A 15,486-nucleotide genomic window follows, 5' to 3' on the forward strand; every position below is an offset into this window, starting at 1 on the left:
TTTATCTGTAACTTTGTCATTGTAGAAAAGAGACAAATGAAAGATTAAATTTATCTTAAATGTTTTAATACAGATTTCTTTCTCCTTTACTCCTTCTGGAATATGCTTGATGTTGGTCCTATCGCTTCCATTGATTATTGCTTTTCTTAACATACTAGCAAAGGAATCACTTAAAATGTATAGCAGCAATTCAATGAAAATCAGTTGAGCCATTTCTAAACAAGTTATAAATAAATCCTGATGCCTCAAATTCAAACCAGGTCACTAAAGTTCACATTTCTAGCCATACCTGATAACAGAGAGTCTACTCACTCTGCCGTTGCTGATCACAGCCTGCTGTCCAGGACGCAGCTTCAGGACATCTCGACAGAACATTTGCTGACTGCGGATAAAATCAACCTCTAGTGTGTTGAACTTTTTCTCAAAGGCATCTAGGTCCATTCCCTGCAGCAGAAGAACAGAACTTTGTTTAGGATGTCAGGAACAGCAGCGCGTAGTTTCTGAATGTCGGAAGACTTTGCGAGGTAAAGCAAGATTTGTGATGCAACTGTAATATCCGACACAGTAGCTTTAGGACATTTCTCTTCCATTCCAGCTTGTCAACAAAATACCATTCTGAGTGATGCATTGGCATAAAGGAATGATGTATGTGAGGCAAAAAGTAATAATTATCATTTCATCCATCATTGATGACTTGCATCTGCACAACTACTGGATTTTCAAACAAGACCAGCAGAAAAAGGAAACATTTTAAACAGAGCTGTCAGAAATTAAAGAAAGAAAAGAGATAAATCAATTTGTGATTAATACCAGAAACTCTTAATTAAACCTCAGTCATATTTGTTCATAATAAATTGGGTGTGGGAGCGTGGAGGGGGATGTAGAGTCAGGTTATTAGTTTCTCCAACATTTCTGTCCTCCGGAGATCAGGTGAAATACCAATAATGTCAGCGCAATTCAGTCAGCAAGTCTGTCTGGCAGCCAATAATAAACTTGTGTCCCTTGGCTTTGGGTCTCAAGTCACAGAGCTGCTTCCAACCCATCTTTCCATTGCTATTTCCACCACATAGTCTCCTTATAGTTTAAGGCTTGTATAATTGAAAGAAAGTTTGCTACAGTAGTCCCAGCTGACGCATGTGCTGTATGACTTAAATCTGACGGGACAGAAGGGAGCTCCTGTGTCAACGGATTTGTTGATCGGAGCAGCCTCTGTGTGCTGCTGTGTGGGTGGATCCTGCTGCACACTGAAGTGTTTGGGTGTAGCTCTGCTTATAGCCGCAGAGTGATGGTCAGGCCTGGCTGAACATACGTAGCTCACACAAGGGTGAGCAGGAGCTTGGTTATTCATCAGCCCCAGGACAACAGGTATACACCAGCACTTTTTAGTTAAAGATGCAGCGTGTAGAGCCTTCCTTTTGATGGCCCTGTGACACTTCAAGTGGAACTGACAGCGAGCCGGCCACTTGTCTAGGTGTCTGCAGGGTGTGGAGTCTCATGCCTGCCCTGAAGGTATTCAGTTAGCTGATGTTAGGTGAGAAGATTGGCTCATCAATCACAGTTTTCTCAAACTGTGAACTAGAATCAAGGAAGAAAAGAAAAAAAAAGTATAAGAAACATCTCAGCATGTGGGTTTACCCAACCATCATGTTTTCCAGTTTTTACCTTTAAACACCTGCATGATAAATGATAAAATAACATGTCAAAGTGGAATCAAATGCAACTTCTACCCTAATAATTCAAAGCCACAACAAGGGGGCAAACTGTAATCAAATTCGTTTAACAAATAATTTAATTTCTGTAGTTCTGAATGTCTTTAAAATGTTGAATTATATTAGATTTCCCCCCATTTAAAACACAGATATTCATTAGTTAGTAAAGTTTAAGATCCAACTGTGTTATTAAACAAATCTATAATAATTGTCACTTAAATATTTAATACTGTCTGGATGTTGGCAGACACTATTCTAAATCAATGAGCTCGATGTTGGAGGCAATGATCCAATATCCGGCTTAATGACTCGATGGAATAAAGTTTATTTTCAGATACGTCAAACAATCCTGCTATCATTGTTATACTTTAAATGTTAAAACAGGCCAGACGACATACAGAAATATTGTCCAAAATAGATTTCAATTACAAATATCATCATAAAAATGAAACATACAATACACCGTCCTGAAGTGAACTAGAATCACTAAGACAAAACTTACATGGGTCTGAGAAAGTGATCAATTCTTCACAAAGTCTGGAGCCGGTTTTAGAAAAGGAGATTGTAAAAGTGTTCCTTTTCATAACTAATGGGTTTATATAGACCGAAAATATATCATAACACTTTGTGTTATTCATTCTGGCAACAAAAGTGACAATAAAAGGATTTAAAAAGTCTTTTTCTCTACAAATTCATTACAGTATTTAATGAGATATTTAGGAAAAACACTACTATTAAAGTCAAACTCAGGGTACTTCACTGCATAAGCTACAGTAAGTTCAATTTAATTCAATTCATTTCATTTAGAAAGTGCTAATTCACAACAGGCTTTGTCAGCAGAACTTTGTGGCTAAAGAATAATGGATTAAGCCATATTTTCAAATATAAATGCAGCATTTATGATGCTCTGATGAAATAAGCTGTCAAAAAACAGTAAACATAAAAATACCAATCACCAGTATAGTCTTTTGGGTTTACAAACACAATCAGTTTATCACAATAACAAGATCACCGAGTCTCATCACAGTACTTTTTCCCCATGATAACAATAATTTCAGATCAAAACTGAAACAAAAACAGCTTATTCAGATTACAAACTCACATAAACAGACTCAAACTCATTTTTCTAAACTGCAATACCTACACTGACGGATGCAAAGATATTTGTTGCATCTGCTTTTATCAAGGGAAATCAACTTTGATCTTGTTCATATAGAACTCAGATAACAGCATAGAGCTTAAGATGCAGGTAAAAGTCCACACAGATATCAGTTCTTCTTAAGCTGTGCAATACCATCAGTGGCTGTATTCAAGAATGTAGCTGTTATGTGGTGCTGATGATAATCTAACACTGAACTGCTTCACAGCCTCCCTTTCACATCTTGCAGATGTAAACACATTAGGAGCTGGCATCCAGTCACCCTCCAAACTTGATTTAACAGATCAGATGGGCTTACTCACTCACAGAATTTCTTCAAATATAAATGTTCCTTCATTCCTAATTTGTTGACCTGACGGCTCGGTTTGCTAGCGCTGAAACACTTCAGCATCTCCAGAACTGAATGCATTTATGATGCTCTGAGGAATGAAATCGGCCGTTTGATTCTGGTGTGTTGGAACAGAGATGCATCCATGGGTTTTAGGACAGTAGCTCTCAGGGACTGGATTTGGGCACGCCCGTCGTAAATGTATAAGTGCTTTTGGTGACAGCTAGCCGAGAAAAAAGGTAGCTTCTTTAATTGAGCCGACTGTGTGTTGGAGCAGTGATTTAAAGATGTCAAGTACAAACTCCAGCTAAGGACAAAATTCAAGTATATATATGGCTCTAATTTAATTAACTTTAATCAGATTAAGAAATGGTGCACAGCACATTTTAAAGGACTTGGATCAGTATAAAGGACTTAATAAGGTCATCCCTAATGCAATAAAATATTATTTGAAATATAATCAGTAGCAAATTAATGTTTCACATCATAAAGATATTCATGTATAACATCTTGTCTGTAACATATTTCTTACTGTACAAAAACAGATTTTTGCTTCAGTGTTAAATGTCTTCTTTAAACTTTCCTTGTAATTTAATGTACTGCAAAGGTTGAATATCCCAAGATTTCTCACCAAGCTTTTCCTTTTTGATATTTAGTACAACTATTACAGGTTATTAATGCGAATACAGCAGTAATACAAAAAATTATAGATAAGAAGAAAAAAAAAAACACTATGCATGCAAGCAGAAAATACATGCTGTTTCATTTAACTACATCCAGATTGCTGCAGGAAGGTCAAATGTTTGGACCATAGGACCTAATTTGAAATGTAAAATAAGTGAAAACAAAACTTATCTGCACCCCTCCCGACCCCACTAAGGGACAAGGGTGTAAAGAAAATGGATGGATGAAAACTTACCTGCATTCCCAAGTCCTTCATCTTAGTACCTTGCTGGAGGAGCAGGCTGCTCTCCTCTTTTAGGAGTTTCTGTGCAAACTCTGCTGCAGCCTTATTCTTCTGGGTGAGGAGAGAGGCCCAGACAGCTCTGTACAGCACAGTGTTATCTTCGCTGGGCTTTCCACTGGGGTTATCTATCACCCCTACACGCAAGCCTGGACTGGACTTCTGCATGCACACATACAGCAGTGATATAACTCACACTAATTTCGCAGATTCTCATCTATTCAGAGACAACAAATGTCATTGACAAAGCACCAGCAAGAGAGAGAGTTTTTTTTTTTTTTTCAAATAATTCTCTGATCTTTTTTACTCTGTGGATTATTAGCTACAAATGTGTCATTTAAAATGTAATTGTTTTTAATCTTTTTTTTTCCAGGAACACAAAGAAAAATCTTTTTTTTTTCTTAATGGATTTAATTTAATCAAATTCCAAACTGATACCATTATATCCATAGCAAATTTGCTTCACAGGTTAGAATAAATGAAAATATTTATAGAGAAGTAAGACTGTCAAAATTTTATATTGAAATAAATAAAGTGTGAACAACACTTACCACATGTTTCAAAGCATTAAGTAATAGCTTTCGCCCTGAAACCTTCTCAAAGTCTGCAACTACCCACATGGTTACAGCAGTCATCCCATCCTCGTCTAAATTGAAAAAAAAAAAAAAAAAAAAACATTATTCCAAAGACATTTAACTTTCTACGAAGCTCTAGCATCACAATGTAATAACTTTTTACCAATCAGAAGATGGTGGATTCTGCCAGTTTCATGACATACAAACAAACATTCTATGATGTAGGGCTGAAACAATTAATTGGATTAATTGCGATGAAACGATTACTGACATAATCGTCAACTAACTTAATAACTGATTAGTTGTTAACTGGCGTATACAGACTCAGAAACATATAATTTTCTGGAAGAACAACATACTCATAGAGGAAATTAAGCCAAAACTATACAAATATATATTTTGCTTTTAAGATGAAAAAAAAAAAAAGTCTGTAAATATGTTCTACCCAGAACTCCTCAAGTGGCGTATTTCTAGCTTCACCTGGTTAAAATTCTTTAGAAATAAATAAATAAGTAAGTAAGTAAGTACGTAAGTAAGTAAGTAAGTAAGTAAGTAAGTAAGTAAGTAAAAAGATAAATGCAAAATCTGGATAAAATCCTTTAAAGATTGAAGTCCAGGCTAAAACAATAAGGTCGCAACCCTCGAGTCCAGAATGAATGTTGGTTAAACCAACTTGTGTTAAATATTAAACTGAGTAATCAGTCTGATTTCCAGGAGCAACAATACTCAATGCATTGGGAAATGTTGAGCAATTTATAAGACTATTGAGCCACCTTCAGAATTCTATTGATCGCACCCACACAGTCAGAAAGTGGGTTTTAGGCTTGTCTGCCAGTCCACAGAAGAAGAAAAGCAATCAGCTTCCACGCCCTCACTGAAGCGACACTCTGAGCCAGAGCAGCAGAAAGCTCTGAGGTGCATTTAGACAGCTGACCGAATGCCATTCAAAGGAGCAAAGAGTTATCAGCCTGTCTGTTTCAACAAAGATCAGTTATTGTTTTTCAAACACCCTTAAAGCGGTGTACACGCATTTTGTCAAGATGTTACTTATGGTTGAGTTTACAGATATTCAACACCTCTACAGTGACCTGCTCCAGCTTTACCTTGTGTATCGTAGCCTAAGGAGAAACAATCTCTCAAACGTGTCCCAGGTCTATATACACATACATTAGCAACAATGTGAAAAGCATTGGTTTCATATCAAACAGTCTGGTTCAGTGGTTTAATCACTGCTGCAAATGCTACATCAGAATGCCTGGCTTGTACTGCATAGTGCAATCTTTATGTCCACCTGCAGGGAAGTGCATTTGGCTAAACATAAAAAAAATAGTGTGCTGAAAGAAGAAAACTAATCCCATTGCTTACCACCATTTGTGAAATACTTCATCCTTTTAGAGATCACAGCAGTTTTGTCTTTAGACTCCAAGTATGAAAACATAGTTGTGTCCTCCCAATCATCTACAACTGCAAGCAATAGAAATGAATCGTGACATGACAGGAATACAGGCAGTGAGCTGATACTAGATGATGTAAATTGAGAAGTACGATTTACCTGGCGTCCCGGTCAAGTCGAGGTATTTTCGGTCAGTGCTTAAAATGAGCGGATTCATCCTGGGAACCACATTAGCCTGCTCCATTAGATGATCCACCACATCTGAGCTTTCTGTTAACTGACCCTATGAAGATAAAAAAAAAAAAAATCTGTGTAGTTTCATGCCTGTAACGCAAACATAAACTGATGTTTATGTAACAATGTGGGAAAATCAAGAGTAATATTTGTTGTCTGCAAATTGCCAGGATTTGTAATGTAATAGTCTTAAAAACCAGGGAAGCTTCTAGGTGCAAATATATAAACACATTTCTTTTGACAAATAAATGTTTCTCTTTTTTTGTAAAACTCATATTCAAGTCAAAGTTTAAAACAACCATGCAAATCAGTGTTTGTTTGATATTCACCTTTATCGTTTTAAGACTAGTTCTGTGCTTCTACACAGATTTTTGCGGAAACACGTGCAGACCGGCCATCATGGTGTATTTAAGTACTATTTGTAAACTACTAAATATGCAATGAAATATTAACTGCTTGTTGTTTTAAAAAACTTAATTGGCTCACTCATTTCTTTTCTTTTTCATCCTTACAGGCTGCAACATTTGGCTACTGAACAATACAGGCCAAGGCTGTAGATGTTTTTCCATCAGTCCATAAATATTACCGACATGCAGAAATTGAATGCACAGCATTTAATACAAACCGACCATATAAGGAATCCAAGCTGCCCTTTGCTATACTGCGCACATTAATAAGGCAATGATGCTTAAAATTCAATATATTGTCCAGGTCTGGTGGGACCATTTTTGATTTCCAAATTATTTTACTGAGTGAAAGGAAGGAATCTGATTTGAACGGCATGAATCTTGTTCTCTTTGTTTTAATGAAATTTCGCTGCAGTGTTGTTCATGTGCCCTTAAATCTAATGAAAAAAAGTACATTAGGCAGAAAAACCAGTGGGCTCAAAATCCAAACTTGTGTTTTTATTGAGGATAAAAAAAATTAACATGAGATCAAAAATGACCAGCTGCATCATAAAAAGCTGAACTTAATATGTAAGGTCTGCCCAATATAGGATAACCTACAAACAGCTACAAAGGGAAAAATCAATCTTCATCAATGCTTTGCATCAATGCTTCATCAATTTATTTCAGGGATGTAATATGTTTTTCTCCGTTATGTTGCCAAGCAACTCTTATAAATACCTTCAGAAAATTTAAAGTGCAAAACTCTAAGTTTTTTGATAACAGTGAGCGATGAATCTTTTATAATCAATTTGGAATGAATCATGTCATTTACGAGTGCTACTTAAATGCAGCGTTTTCTTATGACTCTGTGTGTTTACTCATTACTCTAAAAGTTCTACCTCATGATATGAAAAGGTTTTATATACTGAATATTAAGAGTGAGTCATACCATAAAGACTGCTCTCTGAAAGGCAGCAGTGGTGTCCATTATGCGCTGCAGGATTATGGTCTCCAGCTCTTCTGGGTCCATCTCGTCTGGGTTCAGAGGAACTCCATTAAATAACGCCAGAGGCAAGGCACCCAGCCCACTCTTCCTGTAGAAGAGAGCACCGTCCTGGGGGCAAAGAAAATGTTTACAGAATTCCTGACTGTTGCCATTCATTAATTATGGATTGAATCTACCAGCTGTTTATCATTTCAAATTTGTCTCCTACCTTTCTTTTGTAATCATATTCAGAATCTGCTCCCAGAATCCTTTCTTGATTGGCTTTTGGGTATTTCTTCTTCAGGTATGCAGATAATGTGTCGGCAGATAAAGTTTCCCCCACATCTACTTTGTTGTACATCTGCAAGTGGTGTTAAAGCAGTTCAGACCTCACTGTCAGTGTCCTTGGATGTCTCCCACTGTCAATAATTCCTAGCCCTCTCTAAAATAGCTAATAGCCGAGGTAAAACCACGTCTATTGATCTTGTCAAAAATGCTTCAGAACTATAGGATAAGACAAAGCACAATAAAGCAATAAACCTCAGAGGAACAGGTAGATATGAGCTGGCAGGAAACACTTGCTAAAACACGAGATTTATATGTTTGATATACTTACTGAGACTATAGACATCACAGCCTGGGATAAATCATACTCGTCTGCGATGTAATTCAGCAGCCGGTAAAATCCCACTCCTGCGTCTGAGAAGCCATCAATCTCATCTTTGGTGTTGACAACAAACACAAATCCAATTCTATAGGAGCAGGGGACAAAACAAGTATTCAATTTGCAGGTGAGATGAGAATCACTACCTGGTAAAGATTATAAAATGCTGAGAGCAGACCACATAAAAATGTGGAGAAATGTGAGAAACGACAGCACTAACCTCAGGGGGATTTTATGCTTGTAGAAAAGCTCTGCTAGTTTCACCAGCTCAACAGTTTCTTCCTGCAGTGGATCTAAAAACAGAACCTAACACGGGCATCAACTTTAACAAAGAGAAACAATAAACTGAAAAAATAAACTCTGAGGCAATTTAATGTCAACTTTAAGCTTTAATTCATTTCCTTGCATTGCGCCCGTCTGTGCTAACTGAAATTTTGTACAAAGACACATCCGAAAAACACGATTCAGTTAGTTCTCACCAGGTTAAAGAAATTACGTCTGATCTGTCGGATGACGCCAGGAAAGGTGGCTCTGAGAAGTTCCTGCACACTTGCTGGCCAGCTGCGGTACATCTGGTCATTTTCAATGTCATTCATCCACTGGAAAACACGTAATTATGAAACTTATTTAAAACAAAACCTCCAGTGTTTCAAAGGGTTTCAGATACAATTCAATTTTTAATCATATACCCAATTCATACGCAGTTGGCGGCCCTTCATCCAACCTAAGTCTTACTTGGTACCCACAAAGAAACAATTTCACACTCATGTACTCAATTATCGTGCTTATTCTTGTATCTGTAATTAGGCAGATAAAATGTATTTGAACTGTATATTGTTTTCTGAAAACATTATACTACACCTTAATTTCAATTATTGCGTTATAGATACAATTTTGGGCCAATCGATTTGAAATATGATGGATTAAACCCTGATCAATATAACTCAGTGGTAAGTCATGGGAGAATGTATCATTAATTGTAGTCACAACACCACTTTTTGGAACATTAGGTAATGATTCTAAGAATTTCAGTAAAATCATCATAAAGGCACAATGAAATCATGCGTGCTTGGTTCTAAGTGTCCCGTCACAAACCCCTGCACTGTGCACCTATAAATACTTCGGAGTGGCTCAATTAAAACAACTTAAGAATGAACAGTAAATTCTTCCACAACAACAAAAATGGTTTATTAGCAGTTATTGTAAATGCATAACGACTGTTATTACCAAAGTTGGAATAACCAGTTATCAAGTGTAGCGAGCACTTGCTTTTTGATGCAATGCAATAAATTGGTCTAAATTCTCACACATGTGGACAAATGTGAATCGATTGACTGGTTTTGCAAAACCTTAACATCAGAAATGAGTGATTCAGGCATTTTATTCCCTAGAAATAGATTAATTATTTAAAATCTGTAAGTACTAAAGATAAGGATTAAGTCTTCAGTCAGAAGCTTCTTTGGAATTGCTAATGCAGACTGCTACAGAAGAACCTTTCTGCCCACAGCAGCAACAACTCTTTGAACCTTTGGTAATTTGAGTTACAACAACATTTAATTTCCCTTTGGGATCAATAAAGTATTTCTGTATTAGATTGAATAACACTATCAAGTTTTCAGTGACAGAACTCTACAAACTCAAGTGCCACCAAAAACATTGATTAAACGTAGGAAAGGTTTATCTTTCTTTCACAGAACATAAAGCAGACAGAGGAAGCAATTTTAGAAAGAATATATTTTTGAGAGGCTTTTCTTGGTTTCCTTCCAAGTTAAAAAAGTTTCAGGCGGCCTGAAGTATTCTCATGACAAATCTAATTCACACCCCGATCTAAGACCATGAGGAAAAGAGCACCTTCAGAGTTGATCTGACAAGACAGGTGATGGGCCAGAAGAATTATTAGGCTGGACAGGACTCACCATTATAGCTGGATGTCGGATATCCAAGGCGTAGCTGTCATCCACTGTGTTCACAGGTAACCTAAGCAGCTTGGCCTGATGTTCTCCCTTAATGCCCAAGTTATGAAGCCCCTCCAAGATCTTGGCCTCTCCTCTGAGGATGTCTAAAATACTGAAAGCATAAAAAAATGGTGGTTAGCTGTGTTTTGTTTTACTTTGCTGGTGGATTTGTATAGAGTTTGAAGCTTGTTGCAAAGTTAGACTGCGTCCATGTTTTACCTGAAAGGGTTGTGAACGTCTAGATCAATGTGTAGTCCGTTTATAAAGAGCTCCCCGTCTCCTGGCTGGATGCCCATTGTCTCACCAAGATGCTGAAAAACAAAGTCGAAGTGTTATTTTACTGTGAGTTTAATAAAAGGAAAGATTTGGGCAAATTTTTTCTTCTTCCTCCTCCCTTTTCACTGATGTACAGAAAGCAATGTAAAAGAATGTGTTTGTGATCATATTTGTTAAATCGAGCGAATAAACTGGTAAATTAAAAAACATTTCTTGGTTTTAAAAGTTTACTTCTAAAAGCCTCACCAGGGACTGGGTTTGAGCCTTTCGCTAAACGGCCTTTAGACAGGATAACGGCTCCTTTTAAATATAGCATTGTTTTATGTCTTGTCTCGCTCGATAAAAATCTGCAATCAAAGGAAAATTATATTCATGAGTCAAAAGCTAAAACTTTTAATAATGTTCCCTTCACAGTGGAGTCAAAATATTCCAGTCTCCAGGACTTTTAAGACTGCTCAAACACAGCTGTGTTTATGCAAATCTGGGAAGCCAGATCCCAGTGCAAAGGAAATCAAGGCTCTAATGGACTAATTAGCTTTCTCTAATGTACATTTTCATGTTTTTGTTGTTCACAGTGGCAGAAATTCAGCGAAGGATTCTGTGTGTGTGACAGGAATTTTTAAATTTACTGTCTTTTAATAAAGGTCCAACCAAGGACTGGATTTGCAAATTAGCCTCTGGCTAGAAAACCTACGCACATGCAACACTGCTTAATGTGCTATCCTTGATTGAATTGAAATCAATTGAAATCATACTAGTCAAAAAGGTTTTTCAACGCTTCTTTTCCAGCTAGCTCTTTCCCAGGTATCCTTATACAATGTGCATGTGCACAGAATGAGAAATCTGTGGAATTCCCCTAAAACATGGGAGGTTTCTTCACCTCCCTCATCCTTTTCAGCCTTCCTGTAGAGAAGGTATGGGATGGTTATCGGTGTTGATATGTACCAAAGTTTTGAAACCACTAAAATCTTTCATCACAGCATCTCTATGACTTAATGTTTTGGGTTTTTTTTATCACTTTGTGTCTTTATGATGTGCACAGCTGAGGCACTGCCAATAGGATTACATTAAATTTCTTGGTGCGCTGCCGGCCCAATTTTATCATAATGAGAGTGCAGCTTTGGTGCAATGACAGTGTGGCCACTTCTACTTCAAATTTGCCAATAACTGATCAATGAAGCACCATGCGGGTCACCTGTCATGCTACCTGGGCAGATATGTCACGATGATTTCACCAAGGAAAAATTATCCAGAGGACCTTTTTAAGACTCTCCAAAGACGGATTTTTACTTTTGTGGTTCAGTTTTAGTCCAGTGTGCAGAGGGTACGATATCAGGGTTCTAACTGATCTTTTAAGAAGAAAATATGTGGAAAGATATGAATAAATAAAGGAAAGAAGAAAAATGAAAACAAGGCCTTTAAAGAGAATAACAATAAGAAGTTAAAATTACAGAATAAAAGCTTCTCCAATAAAATTCTGTGCATGATAGACAGATGTTATCAAGGAAACCACCTGCATTCTCATGCAGAAACACTGCTTATGATTTCACACCTTTTGGTTCTTCTCAATTCCTTTTCTCATTTCCTGTTTTACGGCCACTCTTGTCAGTGATCTGTGGGAACAGTAAAACATGTACAGTCACCATCAGCTTTTAACACATCCCCAGCCAGCTGTAAAATGCCAGTTTTAATCTCCAAAAACCTGTGGGCCCTCAAGTTGGTGCCTTTGCAGCACACTGCCAGTAAACACCCAACTCTTACTCAGCAACTTCTGTTGTTTTTACAAGCTGCCTGAGCCAAAACACGCATACATCAAGAAAAGCTGATTAGATCTCTGTATAAGAGAACAATGTATATTTATATGTCCCACGAAGGAGACAGAAGGTAATGATGAAGAAATAAAAAAGGTTTATATCTGAAATATTTCACGTGCACTTTAACAAGCATCGATAGTGCTTAGATTTGCAATATGTAACAGAGAGCGAGGATGGGATATGGATTTTGGAACAATACCAATGGCCTCTGCTAATCAACCAGACAAAGGAGGAAACAAAACAAATTTTCTTACCTTGCTCTACTTGGAAAGTTTTGACTGAGGTCTCGCATGACCTTTAAAGCATCGAACTTTGGCACGGACATGATTCTAGCAGCAGCCTGAAAACTTAAATCTGGAGAAGATTGCAAAATAAGACTAAAACAATGTATCCAAACAAATAACAACGAACGATAAATGTCATTAACGCTGTAATAATCAACATTTCATTAATGAACTGTTTTAGAAACAGTAGGAATAATTATGGCTTCCTAATAATTTCCATTGTGTCAATAGTGTTTGTCACCATTTTATTGAGTGTTTCGAGAGTATGATAACTGAAACCAATAACTGATCCATAAAAACACTTCCGCCAATCACCTTGCATCTCCCACACTTTGAGAGGGGCCATGTCGTTGGTACTTTCCAGCAGATGTTTTCGAAGTTCGCCAAGTTGCTCCTGGAGCTCAGGGTGAGATGTTCTAAAGGCAGGCAGAGGAACATTGAGCAAAGCAGCCCTCATATCAAATGACATTGTAGTGATATTGATGAAAGATAAGGGTTATACATTTCAAAAACAAAACATTAAACCTACCAAATATTTGGACCTTAAAAATTGATTTAATATTTTAGACGATTCCACACACGCTTATTTGTTAAGTAGCCGTTTCATTGCTTTGCCGAGCATCTTTTAGCTTTTATAACTTTTAAACATTTTTATGTGCTGAGAAGCTTCTTCCACCTCTCGATATGAGTCTTTGCCTTCTTCACATTAAAAAACCTCAAAGTCAGTGATGTTTATGGCTTCTATGCTGTAACTGCATCCCTTTAATATCACCTAACATTTTCAATCAATTTAAATCTGGTAACGCAGAAGACCACTCTAGGACATTTCAGAATTTCTCACTTAACTGGAGGTGTGATCACTGCCTCGCTGGAAGGTCATATCAGAAACAAATAAGGGAAGATATTGATGTCCCAAGATTTAACTATGTTTTACCGTCACTTTAGGCCATGGACATTGTGAGATAGACTTAAAAACAACTGAAAATCACCAAACTCAAATACTAAATTGAAGTTGAGTGACTGGAAAAAAAAAATCTTTAAAAAATTACTGTTATAGAAAATTACATCATCCATTCAAATTGTACAGAGCACCATATCAAAAACTTGCTTTTTGGGGAAAAAAAAAAAAAAAAGTATTTGATGCATCACTAAAATAAATGGAGGTGTTTAATATTTCTGACAGTAACTGTAATTATTATTATAGCCAAACCACATCCAGCAAAAAACAACAGAAAATGAAGCTGATTAAACAACATTAAGTGCTGTTAATGATACAGTTTTGCGACTTACCTTAATGTCCCAAATAAGAAACCTTGGACTTCATCATTCTCATCTTCCTCAGCATTTATAACAGCCTTTGAATCTACAAAATGACAGGTACGTCCTAAATTAGCATAGACAGCAGGATCCAGTATACACCAGATGATAAGAAGCTAACTCACCTTTAACTTTGGCGTCATCCACAGCTTTGTATTCTGTGCTTTTGATGGCCAACTCAACACCATATCCTGATAAAAGCACCTTTTGAGGTTTTGGTTTCTGAAGCAATTGGAGCAAAGGAAAAATATTGGTTTGTTTGTACACTTTCCTTTCAGATTATTGTGATAATAATCACCAACACTGAAAAGGCTGCCACAAGGGCTGCTTTGTAGACCTGCCAAAATACACAATTACATCAAAATTATAGCTTCCCACAGTGGTGCCCAAATTTTTTGCCAAGTGGGGCAAAACTGTAAAGATGAAACTACTTGCAGGCCAGAACTAAAAAAAAGATCTATTGACTGTTTTCAGCTTATAAACAAAACATGCTATGAATATAATCAAACAAAGATTCTCTAAAATATTATAGATCTAAAACAAGTTTGCCTTATTTAAAAAAGTAAAAAAAAAATATTTTTAACTAAATTACTTTTTATCTTGTTTGTTAAGAATATTTGTTCCAAGTCAATTCTAATGTAGAGATCAAATTTAATGCATGAATGTGCCCCGGTCTGTATTTGAGCAAAAGTCACTTGATGCTTGTGATCTAACTTTCTACACAATTAAAATGAAAGCAAAAAATACACGGCAAATAGAAAAACAACCATGAATCATACCCAACATTTCCAACTTTAAGAGCATTAAATAAATAAATGTAAAAAATGATGCCATTCTTGAACAGTGTTAAACTAAATTATTCCAAGGACTAATAAAGCCCCCAGGCTGCACTTTGGCAATATTTCATTTAGAAGGTTCATTGTCAATATGCAGAGTGATGTTAAGTTTATATCTGCTCCTGTAAAAGTAACATGAACATGAAAATGTAAAGATACACCATCTTGCCAGTTATGACTTGATATATGATATACTTTTTATTGTTGTTATTATTGCACATAACCTCAATTTCTGTGCTTTACTTTTTTTTTTAGTTTAATGGTTTCCGATGTTCTGAAATCTAAAAACTAAATTTTGTTTTAATCTCACAACCAAACAGTATTTAGAAGAAACATATATTACATATGTATTTTTTTTCCTCCAAAGGTGCTAAAGGTTGTATGTACTTTTATGTATGTATGCAATTTAGTCTTCAAATTGACCATCTTATATCTCTGAATGATTTCTTGTCAAATTAGCATTTTAGAAATGGTACTGAAAGGTCACTGGGAACAATGTCAGTCACAAGTGGCCTAAAGATAAACAACTCTAGTGCATTTTTTGATGTATGAATAAAATAACTTCTGTGTGATTTATTAAAATCAGTGCAATATCCATGTGTGC

General features: G+C 36.4%; 1 protein-coding gene across 2 annotated transcripts in view; it reads right to left on the reverse strand.

Annotated features, from left to right (window-relative positions):
- Positions 1–15,486, reverse strand: part of uggt2 (UDP-glucose glycoprotein glucosyltransferase 2) — a 41,853-nt gene that overhangs the window by 22,638 nt on the left and 3,729 nt on the right. For both annotated transcript variants that reach the window (XM_088016558.1, XM_088016555.1), the window contains exons 7-23: positions 14,172–14,268; positions 14,020–14,092; positions 13,045–13,145; positions 12,700–12,799; positions 12,184–12,244; positions 10,575–10,666; positions 10,317–10,467; positions 8,880–8,999; positions 8,621–8,706; positions 8,353–8,488; positions 7,966–8,097; positions 7,701–7,865; positions 6,288–6,411; positions 6,101–6,199; positions 4,712–4,806; positions 4,116–4,322; positions 313–444 (exon numbers count right to left, since the gene is read on the reverse strand). In XM_088016558.1, coding sequence (XP_087872684.1) covers positions 313–444; positions 4,116–4,322; positions 4,712–4,806; positions 6,101–6,199; positions 6,288–6,411; positions 7,701–7,865; positions 7,966–8,097; positions 8,353–8,488; positions 8,621–8,706; positions 8,880–8,999; positions 10,317–10,467; positions 10,575–10,666; positions 12,184–12,244; positions 12,700–12,799; positions 13,045–13,145; positions 14,020–14,092; positions 14,172–14,268 — 1,971 coding nt within the window. The remainder of the gene's footprint in view (positions 1–312; positions 445–4,115; positions 4,323–4,711; positions 4,807–6,100; positions 6,200–6,287; positions 6,412–7,700; positions 7,866–7,965; positions 8,098–8,352; positions 8,489–8,620; positions 8,707–8,879; positions 9,000–10,316; positions 10,468–10,574; positions 10,667–12,183; positions 12,245–12,699; positions 12,800–13,044; positions 13,146–14,019; positions 14,093–14,171; positions 14,269–15,486) is intronic.

This window comes from Poecilia mexicana, unplaced genomic scaffold (genome assembly GCF_051168715.1).
Source record: "Poecilia mexicana isolate PSO_F unplaced genomic scaffold, ASM5116871v1 scaffold_2, whole genome shotgun sequence".
In the NCBI taxonomy this organism is placed as follows: Eukaryota; Metazoa; Chordata; class Actinopteri; order Cyprinodontiformes; family Poeciliidae; genus Poecilia; species Poecilia mexicana.